The 15544-nt window shown below is 32.3% G+C and overlaps 4 protein-coding genes across 4 annotated transcripts; 1 reads left to right on the top strand and 3 right to left on the bottom strand.

Annotated features, from left to right (window-relative positions):
• The first annotated feature begins 227 nt into the window (after positions 1-227).
• LOC101260501 (pectinesterase-like) lies at positions 228-2263 on the top strand. The gene is made up of 2 exons (XM_069293711.1): positions 228-1272; positions 1398-2263. Exons 1-2 carry the CDS (start codon positions 324-326, stop codon positions 2087-2089), a joined length of 1641 nt encoding a protein of 546 aa, XP_069149812.1. The 5' UTR covers positions 228-323; the 3' UTR covers positions 2090-2263.
• On the bottom strand, positions 2252-4883 carry LOC101261285 (nuclear transport factor 2B). Its single transcript, XM_004232692.5, has 2 exons — positions 2873-4883; positions 2252-2544 (listed from the first exon to the last, which is right to left on the bottom strand). The coding sequence occupies exons 1-2, from the start codon at positions 3173-3175 to the stop codon at positions 2470-2472; spliced, it is 378 nt and encodes a 125-aa protein (XP_004232740.1). The 5' UTR covers positions 3176-4883; the 3' UTR covers positions 2252-2469.
• A 424-nt stretch (positions 4884-5307) lies between these two features.
• Positions 5308-6521, bottom strand: LOC101261568 (probable dolichyl-diphosphooligosaccharide--protein glycosyltransferase subunit 3B). Its single transcript, XM_004232693.5, has one exon. The coding sequence runs from the start codon at positions 6519-6521 to the stop codon at positions 5469-5471; it is 1053 nt and encodes a 350-aa protein (XP_004232741.1). The 3' UTR covers positions 5308-5468.
• On the bottom strand, positions 5308-9301 carry LOC101258435 (pentatricopeptide repeat-containing protein At4g21170). The gene has a single exon (XM_069293710.1). The coding sequence runs from the start codon at positions 9205-9207 to the stop codon at positions 7453-7455; it is 1755 nt and encodes a 584-aa protein (XP_069149811.1). The 5' UTR covers positions 9208-9301; the 3' UTR covers positions 5308-7452.
• Between the last annotated feature and the right edge of the window lie 6243 nt (positions 9302-15544).

Genomic DNA, 15544 nt, shown 5'->3' with positions numbered 1-15544 from the left:
GTTATGTCTTTGACCTTATAACAAATTCAATCGTACTATATTTTTGCTGGTTGAGCATAATTAATAATTTAAATAAAAAACTACCTACACTAGCATATGGATTAACCATACCTACTTCGCCATGAAAAGAAACATTGATAATATAATATAATACCTGAATCTTTCCAGACCACCTAATAAAGTAAATTAAAGTAGCTTTATTAAATAATAGTGTTTTAATTTATATATGGAACATTATTGGTGTTTTTTGAGTCTATATAATAAGACGAGAAATGAGAAGATCCATAGCAAACTGAAGTCTCACTCCATATTTTCACAAGGTCATGGCTACTTCCTCTCAACCATTGTTAGATTCTCCCAAAACAAAATCTTCCTCTTCTACTAAAGCTCTCTATGTGCTTCTCTCCTTAGCTGCTATTGTGGGCTCAGTTGGATTCATTTCAATCTGGGCCATCAATCGTACATCAATTTCCTTGACAACTCGTGTTTGTGATACGGCCCATGATCAGCCATCTTGCTTAGCCATGCTGTCTGAGGTTGCACCTGCTGGTCTGATGGATACAAAAACAGTTGATTTGCTACAGATGGTTTTGCATAAATCATCGTTAAAAATCCACGAGACGATCCATTTGGCGAGCAATGTGAATGGTCGGATCAATAATGGCCAGGAACAAGTAGCTCTAGAAGATTGTTTAGAGTTGATGGATTTGTCAAGGGATAGATTAATGGACTCCATGGTGGGACTTGGGAACCTAACGGTCCAAGCCCATTTTGATGTTCATTCATGGCTAAGTAGCATTCTCACCAACCATGTTACTTGCATAGATGGCCTAAATGGCCAGGTCCGGTCTATTATGGAGCCTATGTTGAATGATTTGGTAGCAAGAGCAAGGACTTCCTTGGCCTTGATGGTTGCAATTGCACCACAAAAGAATATTGTACCAACAGTTAGTGATGGATTGCCCTCATGGGTTAGTGCTAATGATAGAAGACTTTTGCAACTTTCAGCAAATGCAATAGCAGCCAATGTTGTAGTGGCTAAAGATGGCAGTGGAAAATACAAAACCGTAAAAGAAGCAGTTGCTTCTGCTCCAGATAATAGTAAGACTCGATATGTTATTTATGTCAAAAAAGGAACTTATAAAGAAAATGTTGAGATTGGGAAAAAGAAGAAGAATATAATGCTTGTGGGTGATGGCATGGATGCAACTATTATCACTGGAAACTTGAATGTTATTGATGGCTCAACAACTTTCAAATCTGCAACTGTTGGTAAATATCTCATTTCTCACTATACTCTTTTGACTTATCTTTTTTGGTCTGACAAAGAGGCTTGGATTTTGACATGAAGATGTGTTTTGAAAAATTGATGAAGTTGTTTACTTTGTTAAATGCAGCTGCTGTTGGGGATGGATTCATAGCCCAAGATATACAATTCCAAAACACAGCAGGGCCACAAAAGCACCAAGCAGTGGCCCTTCGTGTTGGAGCAGATCAGTCCGTTATCAACCGTTGCAAAATGGATGCATTCCAGGACACTCTCTATACCCACACTCTCCGTCAATTCTACAGAGATTGTTACATCATTGGCACTGTCGATTTTATCTTTGGTAACGCAGCAGTTGTGTTCCAAAACTCTAAACTGGCAGCGCGAAAGCCCATGAGCGGACAGAAAAACATGGTTACAGCACAAGGTCGCGAAGATCCAAACCAAAATACAGGAACTTCAATCCAGAATTGTGACATTATTCCTAGCTCGGACCTTGCACCAGTAAAAGGGTCCGTGAAGACATATTTGGGCAGACCATGGAAAGCGTACTCGAGGACAGTGTACATGCAGTCCAACATTGGAGACCATATTGATCCAGCAGGTTGGTCAGAATGGGACGGTGATTTTGCATTGAAAACACTGTATTATGGTGAGTACATGAACAAAGGAGCTGGTGCTGGCATTAGTAAGAGAGTTAACTGGCCTGGTTATCATAAAGCTTTAACAACATCCGAGGCCACAAAGTTCACTGTGGGTCAGCTGATTCAAGGAGCAGCATGGTTAAAATCTACTGGTGTCGCTTACACTGATGGGTTGTGAGGAACTTGTTTAATTCAAATATGTGTGCCATGTATTGCTAGTGAAGTTTTAGTATGTTTTGGTTGCTTTCTGTTTGCTTGTTCTGTGATGATAATAATAATATGCTGCTTAGTTGTGGCTCTGATGACTGAACCATGCCACAATAAGAAATTATAAATTAAATTATTTAGAATAGATGCTACTGGTGATTGCATATTGAATTAATGTTACCCAGAATTACAAAGCAATTAGCAAATCAAATAATGTGATGCTCCTATTTCCTTCGCTAAGGCAAGACCACATTCAAATCAACTTACATCACCAATAATTTTCTCTCTTCCAATTTCCACTCACATAAACACTGTTTTTTCATCGCTTGATCAACATCAATGCTAGCTAAACTAGCCATAGTTGAGGCGAAATATGTCATTCTGCACAAAGAAGCTTCCTTCCACAGTTGGGATCAAGTGAAACATCTGTGATAATGCAATTACAAAAAATACCGTTTAGACTTACTTCTACAAGTAATTCATCTTTAAGATGGTCCAGACACCACCATTATCAAAAGAATAATGAAAACAATGCAGTTGGACTACGTCAGCCCAAAGACACTCTTAGCATTGTGTCATACTGATCATTTTGAGCAAAGCCTGCACCAATTTTCTCTAAAAGACCTCATAACATTGATTTTGTACTAACTTTGTTTTGTTCTCAACTTCCAATGTGTGACTTTGTTCGAACACAACAACAAATATAAAAGCATTCAATTAAACAACATAAATGGAGGAAAGAACAAATCGATACCTGACTAAACCTCAGTGGATGGTCCTCTCCAAGAAGTTGAATGCTACCACTGACAAAGACTATGATCCCTCCAGCAAAGGACGAAGGTTGAGAATCAATGGTGCTAATCACATGGCGGCATTGTCCAAAAGGCAAGGCATTAAGCTTAGCAGAGATATCTTCACTTCCGAGCAACTTTTGCCCCTCAAATGAGAACATGGAGCTTGGTTGATACAGAGCACCAACTGATGATCGATCATTGTCAAAAAGATTGTAGTAGTGATCCACAAATGCCCTTCCTACTATTTCTGTTTGTTCTTCCATGTCTGCCCCCTTTCAAAATTTTCAACACACTTCCAATCGATGTCTTAAATAGTATTTCAAGCACAAAGGGGGCAAGGCTTGAGAGAATAGAATATAAGAAAGTAAATGGTTTGGCTATCAAGGAAAGAATATATATAGGAAAAAGAAAAATGTAAAAAAGGGCATCTAGGCTGCTGCATGGATACGCAAGTTCATGAAAAGACTTAAAAATTTCAAATTCATATGTACCTTTATAACTCAATGAAGGAAAGGAAAGAAGGGGCTGTTAAACAAAAAAGCTCAGCAAGATCTGCTGAAGCAAACCGACCAGCGGCCAACAATTCTTTTTTTATTGATCTTTAATGTTTTTTAGACTGCACATAGTGTTTTCAAGATTCAACGTATGTAAGAAAATAATATGTAACTGAAGGAAGGGGAAGGAATATATTCTTTGCAGAACAAGTGACCAACTTTATATCTAAAAAGTGAAAAACAATTGTCACCCACTTCCACTTTTATGCAACAAAAAGAAAAAAACACAAGGTGGACTTAAAGTGCTTAATTAGCATAGGCAAGACCAAACTTAACAATATAACATTGCATCTCTCTCTTAATGGTAGAGCAGTTCTTAAGCAACGCTTCTCCAAAAATAAGCATCAAAATACCTTATATTTCCGTGTTCAAGAAAAACAACTACTCCATTAAACTTAGTTTTTCCTTCTCTGTTTCTATGAAATCCTTTTTTGTCAAATAGCCACATGGAAAACTCTCTCTGCAACAATAGCATAATTATTGTGGCTAAGTATAAAAGAATACTGATAATCTTATATGATCAGCGAGATTCCATAACCGCTAAGTAAAAGACTGTTTAAATGAAGGTAAGATGGTGATTTTTGAAACGACATAATGTTCATCCGTTCCCTCGCATTTTAAGATGAACTATCAGTAAGCTATTGTATCCGGTGGTGGCAAGAGGTCACTAGTGGACAGTTTTTTCGACAGGACTATAGCTAGTTAATTGCATGATCACACTCTAATGGATTCGTTTAATCGGATTGTTATTTTCAATCCATAAATAGGAAACTTCATGGTTACAAGACAATGAAATAACTTAAATCTTCCTTCAGAGGTTTTTCAAGGACATAACTTCTTTTTTTGAAAAGGAAAAGAAGAAAAGACATGAATTTAGGATGAGTTATAATTGGGATTTCATCATATGTTTCCTCCATCAAACATGTATTAATAGAACATGGTACAGTTACATATATTTGCACCATCAAGATAATCAACCATGCGATAGAAAAACAAGCAAGCAAGAGGAATCCATTCTTTTCCACTTGTTTTATTTTCAACTGCACCATGAAAACTGTCCATCACCAATTTCTCCCCCTTCTCGACTCTTCACTCACCCAATAAAACCATCTATCATTACTGATAAACACAAGAAAACAAGCATTCCTCTGCGTAAAATCCATAACCAGAAAGAAAAATTGTCACAAAACTTCCACAGGTTGTATAGCTTGAAATGAGATAATACAAAAGGACAACATCAAAGTGCGAACCTTTTTCATCTTTTCCTTCTTCACTAGTAATTAACTCCTTTAATGAAAGATCATTGTGTTCACTGAAAATACACAGCTGCAAAGTTACCTAGGTAATTTCTTTTAGTATCCGTTTAGACCATATCCAAGTGTCTTCAACAAAGGAAAACTACTTCCTTTACAAACATGAAAAGGAAGATGTTTTCCTGCAGATAGCAACACAAATTCAATAACAAAAGCATGGGGTAAACAGCTGGAATACATAGTTGGGAGCCCAACTCCTCCTTTTTTTTTTCTTTTTTTTGTATTTCTAGCCAAAACCTTAACCTTTTCCTGTCCTATTAATGCCCCCAACCATGAAAACCTTCAATAGCCGCAGCATTACTTGTATTGGTGGTTGGAAGGTAAAAATTTCTTTATCAGTGCTAATGTCTGTTAAAAAAACAATTAGAATTTATGGAGGACCTCGAATTTGTGCCCTGATGATGTAGGATGACAGTTTACACATTAGACAATTAGATAGAAGCTAACAAATGGTGACTACAGAAATGCCACAAGATTAATGATCATGTAAGTAACTAATAAAGACAGTAAAGTTTGAGAGATATAAAGTGAAGAATTATTGGTAAGAAAATTTCAACTGGCAAACAAATGCTTCACTACAAGATAAAAGCTCGATAAATCTAAAATGTAACATCTGAAACTTTTCATTCAACTACTTTTGATGAATAAGGATCACTCAATTGTAGTATAACAGACAAACTACATTGCTATCACATCCAACCTGAAGGCCAATAAGCATGAACACCATAGCCAGTCTTCCAATTATTTAAGTAAATCACCCTCTTTACCGCCCAAAATGAAACGAAAAGCCCCAAAGCCATGAGCAAACTCTGTGTTCCCCTGTTCTTCAGATGAAGCAAAACATGAGTCATTAGTGCCAACAACAATCCAACAATCGTGTACAAGAATCCAACAGCAAAACCTTCAGCTCCTAACTGCATCCCTGATCCTTGGTAAAAGATATGATACTTCCCTGGATCATTTCTATCAATCAAAAACAGAGGTGCTTTTCTAATTATAGTATACATTGTCCCTGAAACACTGAAGAAATACAGTAGAATCGACGCAACCATCCATATATACTTATTCTGCAAATGGGTGTTTCCAATAACAAACTTTTTCACCAAAAATGGACTCCAAATCAAAAACCCAGCACCAATAATCATCATCATTTTCTTCGGAATAAAAGGGGGCGCATGAATTGGACCCAAATTAACATCGGCATTCATCTCCACAAACTCCTTCATCGAGTCAGCTCCCATAGAATAACCAGAAGCATCCATTTTAATACAATCCGTTTTAACATCGGTCACATAAATGGGTATTAATCGAATGTGGGGTAAAGCTTGAACATCAAAAAGCTCGAAGGAAGACTTTGATTCTTGAAATTCTATGATGAAGAAGAAAATCTGAGTGTTGTTTTGGGGGTTGTTGGTGAGGAAAGAAGAGGAGAGAAGGGAGAATTCATATTTGATACTAGGGATTGAGTTATCGGGTTTAGAGTGGAGTTGCCTTGCGTCAAAGAATATGAGGGATGAGAATGGTTTAGGGGAAGGAATTGAGAGGATGCGTTGGAGAAGGGGGTCTTTGAGGTGGATCAGACCGAGGGGAGATTTTGATCGGAGATGTATCAGCTCAGAGAGTACGTCATCGGAAGAATTGGAATGGGTAGTGATGGGTGAGAGGAGAAAGAGGATAGTAATGAGTAGAAAAGAAGATTGAATTGTAGAGATCGCCATTGTCGATTTCCAGGTTTCATGCATGCATGAAGCACAAATATCAAAAAGGTATTTCTTGTGTGGGATTTGCAAGGGCAAGAAATGGATGGGCCGATGGGCATGTGATTTAATAATTATTTTCGAAAAATAATGATTATATTTAATAATAAGAGTAAATTAGAAATTAAGTGTTTCTAAAGTGAATAAGTATGAATTTAATAAAGACTTTTTAGTAAAATATTTTTATTGAAAATTTATCTATATTAATTAAAAAGGGGATTAAGATTTCTTGGTAATTTAGAAACATTATTTAAAGCTTGATTAAGGTATAAAAAGTGATTACAGCATTTGTGAATATCATCCTTGAGACTTGAGTGGGACTAGAGATTTGTTAATGAAGTAACTGGTCATTGGTAATAAATAAGAAAAGATGATTGTGGAAGTGTTTTGAGTTGAACAAAACAAAAGCATACAAAATTACAGTTTATTTATCTTGTTGGCCCTCTTGCAGAATCTTCAAAAACATATTACTAGTATTTTTGTTTTATCAGTCCAGTAAGTATAGCCTTTCTCTTCCTTACTTAGGTCTTTTCTGTTGTAGCACCATTTGCTGATCTTTGTATGACCAATTGCAAACCACAGAGATCTAATGTGTTCCAGTAATGACACACCACCATCTGAAAACAGAGACATCACATAATGGGTGACGTGAATCCCAGAAAGATATTGTGATTATGTATTCGCAAGGTACCAATTTTGCAGCCTAAGGTAGCAGTTAGAATGCAGCAATTAGTCACTTCATCGACTTAATACAACTTTTCTCATTGTATGCTGTTTAAATTGTGCATAGAGAGAAAAAATTGTATGGCTACCGAAAGCAAGCATCACCAAGATCTACTCTCAGGTGAGCAACCATGCTGTACGGTATGTATTGCAAGTGAAGAGAGAGAATATAAATGAGGCCAAAATGTATTATTTAGCCAAACCCAGAAATCAAACGTTTATACGCTTTTTTGTCAGGTTTAAACCCCAATTTCAACATATCATCATGCAGTCTCATTGCTTTTCTAAACTCCTCTTCCTGACATAGCCCTCTGATCATGATTGAAAAACTTCCGCTGCTTAACATATCATGTGTTCTCATGTAATCGAAGATCTTTAGAGCTTCTTCATGCCGTCTTGATTTAAACAGTCTGTCAAGTAGTAAACCATAGGTCTCTACATCTAAAGCAACACCAAGTCTCTCTAGTTCAGTATGTAAAGAAATGGCAGAATCAATCCTTCTGCTAAAGCAATAGTGCCGCACCAAAGAGCAGCAACAAAAAGATTCAAACTGAAGTCCTTTTTGAAAAATTACATTCAGAAGCTCCTCAGCTTCTTTCCACTGATGCTTTTCACATTGAGAAACTATAAATTTAGATACTTGAGATACGGGAGGTACAAATCCTCTTCCTATCAAGTCTTTCAACAAACTGCTAACTTCCACTGATGGAATTTCATTGCATAGGACACTCATAAAGGCACTATAGCATTTGCCATTGATGAATATTTTTCTCTCGACTATAATGTTGTACATCCAAATAGCATCTTCAGCTTTACCTTCCTTGGAGAATGCCCTTAGCATAGAGCCATAAGTTTTGTCTTGTAGCTTAATGCTTTTTTCATAAGCTTCCCTGAAAAACAATTCAGCTGCATATGCTTTTCCAATACCAGAGAACTTTTGAATCACAGAATCATAGTCAGGTGTCACAACTTTCGGGAGATGTCCTTTTTCCACCATGGAACTCATCACTGATTCAATCACTTGGGCATTTTGATATTTGCAAGCACCATCAAGAATTGAGCTAAAAGTACTAAAGGTTGGATCAATGCGTTCACTATACATATCATTTAAATAACCAAACGCAGCATCAAACTTCCCTCTCTCAGAGTAACAGTCTATGAGTATGTTGTAAATAAGAGGACTACATACCCCCTTGTCTAGAATAGCAACAATTTTCTCAAATTTCCCATCTTTACAAAGCATCTGAGCAATTAAAGACCATGTAACCACATTCTCCTGAACCCCATTACGAATAATAGAACCATAATAACACCAACCCAGTCTTAAATCATTCTTACTGAGCAGTAAATTAAGCAATGTATTACAACAATTAACAGACACAAAATAGCCATATTCTCTAACTATTTGATAAACCTGAAGAGCTTCCAAGAACAAACCTTTATTGCAATAACATTCAAGAACTGAGCTCAAGACTGAAGACTGAATGTGAATTTCACCAGCTTTCAATGACTGAATCAAGAAACCTACAATTTGGGCTGGTGGGTATGTTTGAATGAGAGTATCCAAGATGGGTTTTGCGGGTCTGGATAGTCCGGACCCGAGAAGTATATACACAAGTGTACAAAGAACTTTGGCATCAGGTTGGAACCCAAGATTGTTCTTGGCATAGTGGAAGAAGCGTAGAGAGACTTGTGGGTTGTCTTGGGTGTTGTGGAGGATTTGTAGGAAGAGAGATGGAGTAAACTGTGAAGAACAAAGTTTGAGGTTCTTGAGAAGTAAAGGCCATTGATTTGTTTGTCTTTGCAAGAGAATAGAGGAAATTTGGGAAACTAATTGGGTTTGTTTGAATTGGGTTCTCCAGTCTTGGGACTTTTGTGTTGTTGTTACAGTGCTTGCTTTTGCGATTGATTTCTGGAAGAGAAAGAGAGCTCTAGAGGCAATGGTCATTTGAGTTATGGTGCAAGAGAATCAGTTTCAATTGGGAAGAGAGTTCCACAGAAATTTCCCTACATTTTTTCTAAAAGGGCCAAATTTGTAATAGGTGGCTAGTTTTTAAAAGCTTGTCAACAAGCCCAATTATAAGGGTCAAATTCGTTAGCTAGGGGCGTAAATCCTATTGTAAGGGTAACGAGACTTGAATCCTGCATCATTTTGGAAAGTTGATTTGGGGCTTATATTATTGGGTTCCGACCTGATGTCAAAATATCTTTATGTCTAACGATTCATATTGTGGATGGAAGACAATATCGTACTCCTTTCATCCGGTATTGTTTGTCATGATTTTTATTTTTTAGAGCTAAATTATAAATGAATTGACTAATATTTTAAAACGTATTTTTCATCATATTAATATGCAAAAATTGTCATTTATAGTATTTTTTATATAGTTTTAGAATATTTAATTTTTTTTTGTTTAATATATCAAATCAATGTGATTCAATTTACCTTTGAAAATTAGTCAAATTGACTTTTGATAAACGCAACATGACAAACAATTTCGGACGGAGGTGGTAACAAATCTTATAGTTTAAGAATATCTTAACTTAATATCGAGGATATTTTTTAATAAAAAATTAAAATTGAGCTATTTAGAATTGAACGGTGAACAAATGATATTTTTGTACCAATTCAAATAATTAACAAATATTTTAGAATCTTCTCCATTCGGACTTTAATACATTAGTTTTTGAGGTATGATTCTTTTTTAATTATATCATGGACGAGAGCCGAGACATCATATTTGTAATTAGAATTTCAAGAAAGCACCAAAAGATAAAGAAGGGGACAGTTTTAGCAGGTGAGTCATTTACTTGTCCATTTTAAATTTTCTAAACTCTTTAAGATATAATAATTAATGATACAAGTATTTTATCACAATATTCATGTTAATTGATGTTCAGTCTTAGCCCTTAAGTCTTGTAAATAATCTGGTAAATAAATATTAAAGAATGACAAAATTCTCATATCGGTGATTAATAAAATGGAAAGACTCCTTTATAAGGCTTGAACAATATTTCTCCTTTTGAGCTAGATTTTAGGGTGTGAGTTAGAAATGTGACCTAATTTAACAGCAAATAATAAATATTAAAAAGATAAAACATGAAAAATTCAGTTAATATATTAAAAAGTGATAAATAAAAACAAAAACATATATATAATGTAATACATACATAAATTAAAGTGAGCCGAAGGAGCTGTTATTTTTCTTTTTCCTTAAATGACTTGCTAAATTCCAGCAATAATTATTATTTGATTTGTAGATGCTCGATAAGATTCAGTCACGGGGCAAATGCAACCAAAAATCAATACTGTACTATTTTTTAAAAAAGATTTAGATCACCATTGTGGTGGGGGTCAAGATATGCAACCAAAAATCAATACTTTATATTAATTAGACCACTATTTTCGTGAGGTTTATTAGGCCTTTACCCCTTAATGTGTATAATCAGCATCCAGAAAAGTGAAAATAGAGAGAGGGGGACATACATTGTCTTACTCTCCAATGTAACTTGTAAGTTTCATATTTATCATTAGTGGTGGATTTTTTATTTTCACAGAAATATAATGTTTAAATTGAAACTTATAATTCAAAAATGAATTTTGACTTGTGCTTATAATTTAAAAATGAATTTTGAATCCCCTGGTTGACTAAACTTAGTTTATTATTATTGAGATCCACTTGAGTAATGTCAAGTGTTGATGTCCTAATTTACCATTCCCCGTGTTCTTATTTTACGTCCTTGTTAAAAATAAATGTTTTTTAGTGCTTGTTATTTTATAAAATCAATTTAATAAATGCATTAGTTTTAATATTTTATTTTTGATAATTATTAGTCTTGAAATTATGAATTTGACAAATATAAAAAAATCAAATCTTTAATTTATATTTACCGATTAATTAAATTAATCAAGTAAACTAATTTATGTTAATATATTGAAAATTTGACTTCAAAAAAACTAAATAAGTGTACAGTGATAATTTATTTAAATATAAATAGGAACTAAGGAAATAGTATCAAACTTTATTGTTTGGAGTCGTTTGATACAGTGCATAAAAATAATGTTAAATAGAGTGTATTGGCAATACTTGCATTAGTAATGCTTGCAATAGTTGTACATAGAGTATTTCTTATGCATTGTTTAATTTGGCATATTAAAAATAACACCTACTGTACAAATATAATTATTTACAAAAATATCATCCACACATATGGTGAAAAAAATGTAAAAGCGTTTTCGAGTGGTATTTGTCGTTAAAATGCTAATGCATGCATTAAATCTCATCACATTACTACACCTAAAAATCCATAATATTAGTAATACATTCTCAAATATACAATAGAGTGTATAACTAATGCTTTATACATAGTGTTGGTGTCATATACCACATATATAAAATATAATAGTTGAAATAAAATGAACAAAAATGAATATATTAATCTTTAGGCTAAGGCACAGATATATCGCTCTCTTTAAGGAGATTCAAGCCCACTGCGGCATAATCTACACCAATTCTGCAGTATAACTCTTGACTTGTCCCCTTCAGAATACAACAGCCCAACAACAGTGTATAACTCAAACAACTCTGGATTAGTTGAAGATTCCAAAGCTCCACAAAAGAACATCTTCCTTCAACATATAATAGTCTCTTTTCGTATAGTGAATATAGTTGAAGACTTGGAATATTTTCTATGTCTCAACTCTTTCTTTCACTAAACTAATCTTAATATAATACAACTCATCTTTTTTACTCTATATTTTCTTGTACTTCTCTTGTTTCTTCTCATCTGTTTCGACACAAATGAAAACTACACTATTTATAGGTGAAGAATTCTTCCTTCCAATGAATAGGAGATAGTGGATAGTAAATTTGTCAAATGAATGGCTCAAATGTTACGTAAGTTATAAGATATAAGTATAGAATCATAAATGAAATGAAGAGTTGGTGGTTACATAAATTACTAAAAACTAATGATCATTTTCTTTCACAATTGATGAGAGTATAGAGGCACAAATGTAATGTCCACCAATTGACATAACATGATATACAATGTGGCATAAAATATATATTTTTTATTAATATTAAAATGTCACACCAACACGTAGCATAAGAAAATATATTCCTTTTGTTTCAAAAAAGATGACCTAGTTTAACTTTGAACGGAAATTAAAAAAAGAAATAAAAAGCTTTTTGATCTTGTAGTTCTAAATTAAAGTTATGTCAAATGTACCAAAATGTCCTTTAATCTTGAGATTTTAAAATAATACGTGGAAAGTTAAAGTTAAAGTATTATCAAAAAAAAAGTGGTCATCATTTTTTAAATAAACTAAAAAGGAAATAGAAATATCCTTTTTGAAACGTTATGAGTACTAAACAAAATTTCACTCATAAACAAAATTAACACAAGCATTATTTTATTAATACACTCTACTAAACGACCTTTAATACTTCTTTCATTGATTTAAGGTTTGTGAGCCATTCTTCTGAAACCTTACCAAACGACCTTTAATACTTCTTTCCTTAATTTAAGGTTTGTGAGCCATTCTTCTGAAATTGTTTTCTTCCTACTTTTCCGTCTTTGGGGTTTGTGTAATAGCGGAACAAATCCCTACGAAATGTCCCGTTACAAAATTTGAACTTTCCCTTGATTCGAAGAAGCATCTCAAGTTAATTATAATAAGGAAATAATTAAGGATAATTTTAAATGGCTAGAATTTAGTTTAAAATTTTAAAAATTATATTTCTTATTTTATTTTAAAATAAATTGATTTTTTATTTTTTAGTTAAGATATATTAAAATTAAAGAGATAAAAATATTTCAAAAAGTAAAATAATATAGGTAAAATATTATTCTGACTAACATAATTTTTTATTAATTAATTACGTAGCATGAGGTTGAAATGTTTAAGATGTAATTAATATCTAGGCAAAGATGTGGAAAATATTTGATAATGAAATTACTTATATGTGTTCTCTTCGATGATGAAAAAAAATTTAATGTGTTACTAGTATGATTTTTATGAAAATTTATGTCTTTATTGTTAAATAATAATTGAAACATCTACTATTTTGGAGGATCGTTTGACTTAATGTCTTTGAAGAAAAACGAAATCTTCCTCATATAAATAAGTTGATCTACGGAATTATTAGAAATACAAGATACTATCATCCTAAAAAATTAAATAACGTGTTTCAATTAACAAGCAAAAATGGCTAAGATAATTAAAACATCTACTATTTTGAAGGAACGTTTGACTTAATGTCTTTGAAAAAAAACGAACTCTTCCTCGTATAAACAAGTTGATATACAAAATTATTAGAAATACAAAATACTACCGTCTTAAAATATTGAAAAATGTGTTTCAATCAACAAGCAAAAATGGCTAAGCTCTTCTTCCCAAATTTGAACTCACTGATTTGGTTTTAATAGTATTATGCAACATAAAGCCTATATCTGTAATATTGAGATTCACAACATGTAAAGTCAATGATTACTTAAAAATTAACATATTTTATTAGCGCCTTAATTTAAGGTTATTTTGCCCCATTAATCTACCTGATGTTTTTTCTTCCTTTGTGAAAGTAAAGGTATTCCATGTCATATTCTCTTTTAATCCAGGGAAAAGGGTTAAATATATCCCTAAACTATTTGAAAAAGTTTAGATATACCCTCCGTTTAAAGTTTGGTTTACTCATGCCTTCGCTGTCCAACTTTTAGTCCAAATATGCCCTTATGGGCGTTAGTTGTCATTTTGGACATATCCAACTTATTTTTAATTTCTTTAAATGTCATGTGGAATTGTCATGTCATTTTAACCTTCCCACATAACATTTATATGAAAATGGAAAGATGTTCGGACTCATAAACACCTAATTCGACCCATAAATCAGCTCATTTTAAATTCACTATCCGATCCATTTTTAACAATTTTTGTTTAACTTTTATTATTGCGGTATATCCCGAAAATGAGTAATTGATTAATAAAAAATATAAAAAATATGAAAAAATATTTATAAAATTAATGCCAAAAATTCACAAATAAATATAGTAACCTTAAATCTAACATTTCAATTTTTTAATTTTTTTTCTCGATAAATCTCAAAAATGAGTAATTAATTAATAAAAATTATGAAAAGTATGGGAAAAAAATATAAATTAACGCCAAAAGTTCAAAAATAAATATAGTAACATTTTAATCTACAATTTTTTAAATTTTTTTATATTTTTCAGCAAATCCTGAAAATAAGTAATTTAATAAAAAGGTAAAAATATGAAAACAAAATAAAAAATATACGTCAAAATTCACAAATAAATATAGTAAACTTAAATTCAATAATTTCAACAATCTTTTTTATTTTATATTTTTTTACTATTTTTCTTTTTTTTATTTCTAAATTTTTTGCGTAATTTTTATATTTTTTCATATTTTTTGTTAATAAACTCATTTTTGGGATTTGTCAAAAAAATTTAAAATTAAAAAAAATGTTGAAATTGTTGAATTTAAGGTTACGGTATTTATTTTTTAACTTTTGGCGTTAATTTTATATTTTTTTCATACTTTTTATTAATCAATTACTCATTTCGGAATTTATCGAAAAAAATAAATTTTTTAGAAAAAGTGTCTAAATTGAATTTAAGGTTACTATAATTATTTATGAATTTTTGGCGTTAATTTTATACTTTTTCATATTTTCCTATTTTTTAATTAATCAATTATTCATTTTCGAAATTTATTGAAAAAATAAAAATTAAATAAAATTGTTAAAAATTGACCGGATAATTTATTTAAAAGGGGGTTGATTTATGGGTCGGATGAGGTGTTTATGAGTCCGAACATCTTTTCATTTTCATATAAATGTTATGTGGTAAGGCCAAAATGACATGGCAATTCCATGTGGCATTTAAAAAAATGAAAAATAAGTTGGATATGTCCAACATGGCAACTAACGTCCATAAGGGCATATTTGGACCAAAAATTGGATGGCGAGGGCATCAGTGAACCAAACTTTAAACTGAGGGTATATCTAGACCTTTTTGAATAGTTTAGGGGCATATTTGACCTTTTCCCCTTTAATCTATTTTATTTTTAACCACTAGTATTACTTATAAGAATATCGTGATTAAATTATTTTCATATATTCTTTGATCTCAATTTCATGTACTATATTAGTTAAATAAGAATAAAAATGAAATATTAGCTATTAATTATACTTTAGTTTTTAAAATTAATAACTATTCTTGATTGATTATTTAATAACCACGATAACTAAAATTAATACAAA

The sequence above is a fragment of the Solanum lycopersicum genome, chromosome 2, assembly GCF_036512215.1.
Source record: "Solanum lycopersicum chromosome 2, SLM_r2.1".
Taxonomy (NCBI): domain Eukaryota; kingdom Viridiplantae; phylum Streptophyta; class Magnoliopsida; order Solanales; family Solanaceae; genus Solanum; species Solanum lycopersicum.
This window is presented reverse-complemented; position numbering and strand designations above follow the sequence as displayed.

Coding starts and splice junctions, on each gene's coding strand:
- LOC101261285 (XM_004232692.5), bottom strand. CDS start 3,175: ATGGAAGAACAAACAGAAATAGTAGGAAGGGCATTTGTGGATCACTAC. Junction 2,545..2,872: donor ATCCACTGAGGTTTAGTCAG/GTATCGATTTGT, acceptor GCATTATCACAG/ATGTTTCACTTGATCCCAAC.
- LOC101261568 (XM_004232693.5), bottom strand. CDS start 6,521: ATGCATGAAACCTGGAAATCGACAATGGCGATCTCTACAATTCAATCT.
- LOC101258435 (XM_069293710.1), bottom strand. CDS start 9,207: ATGACCATTGCCTCTAGAGCTCTCTTTCTCTTCCAGAAATCAATCGCA.
- LOC101260501 (XM_069293711.1), top strand. CDS start 324: ATGGCTACTTCCTCTCAACCATTGTTAGATTCTCCCAAAACAAAATCT. Junction 1,273..1,397: donor TTTCAAATCTGCAACTGTTG/GTAAATATCTCA, acceptor TGTTAAATGCAG/CTGCTGTTGGGGATGGATTC.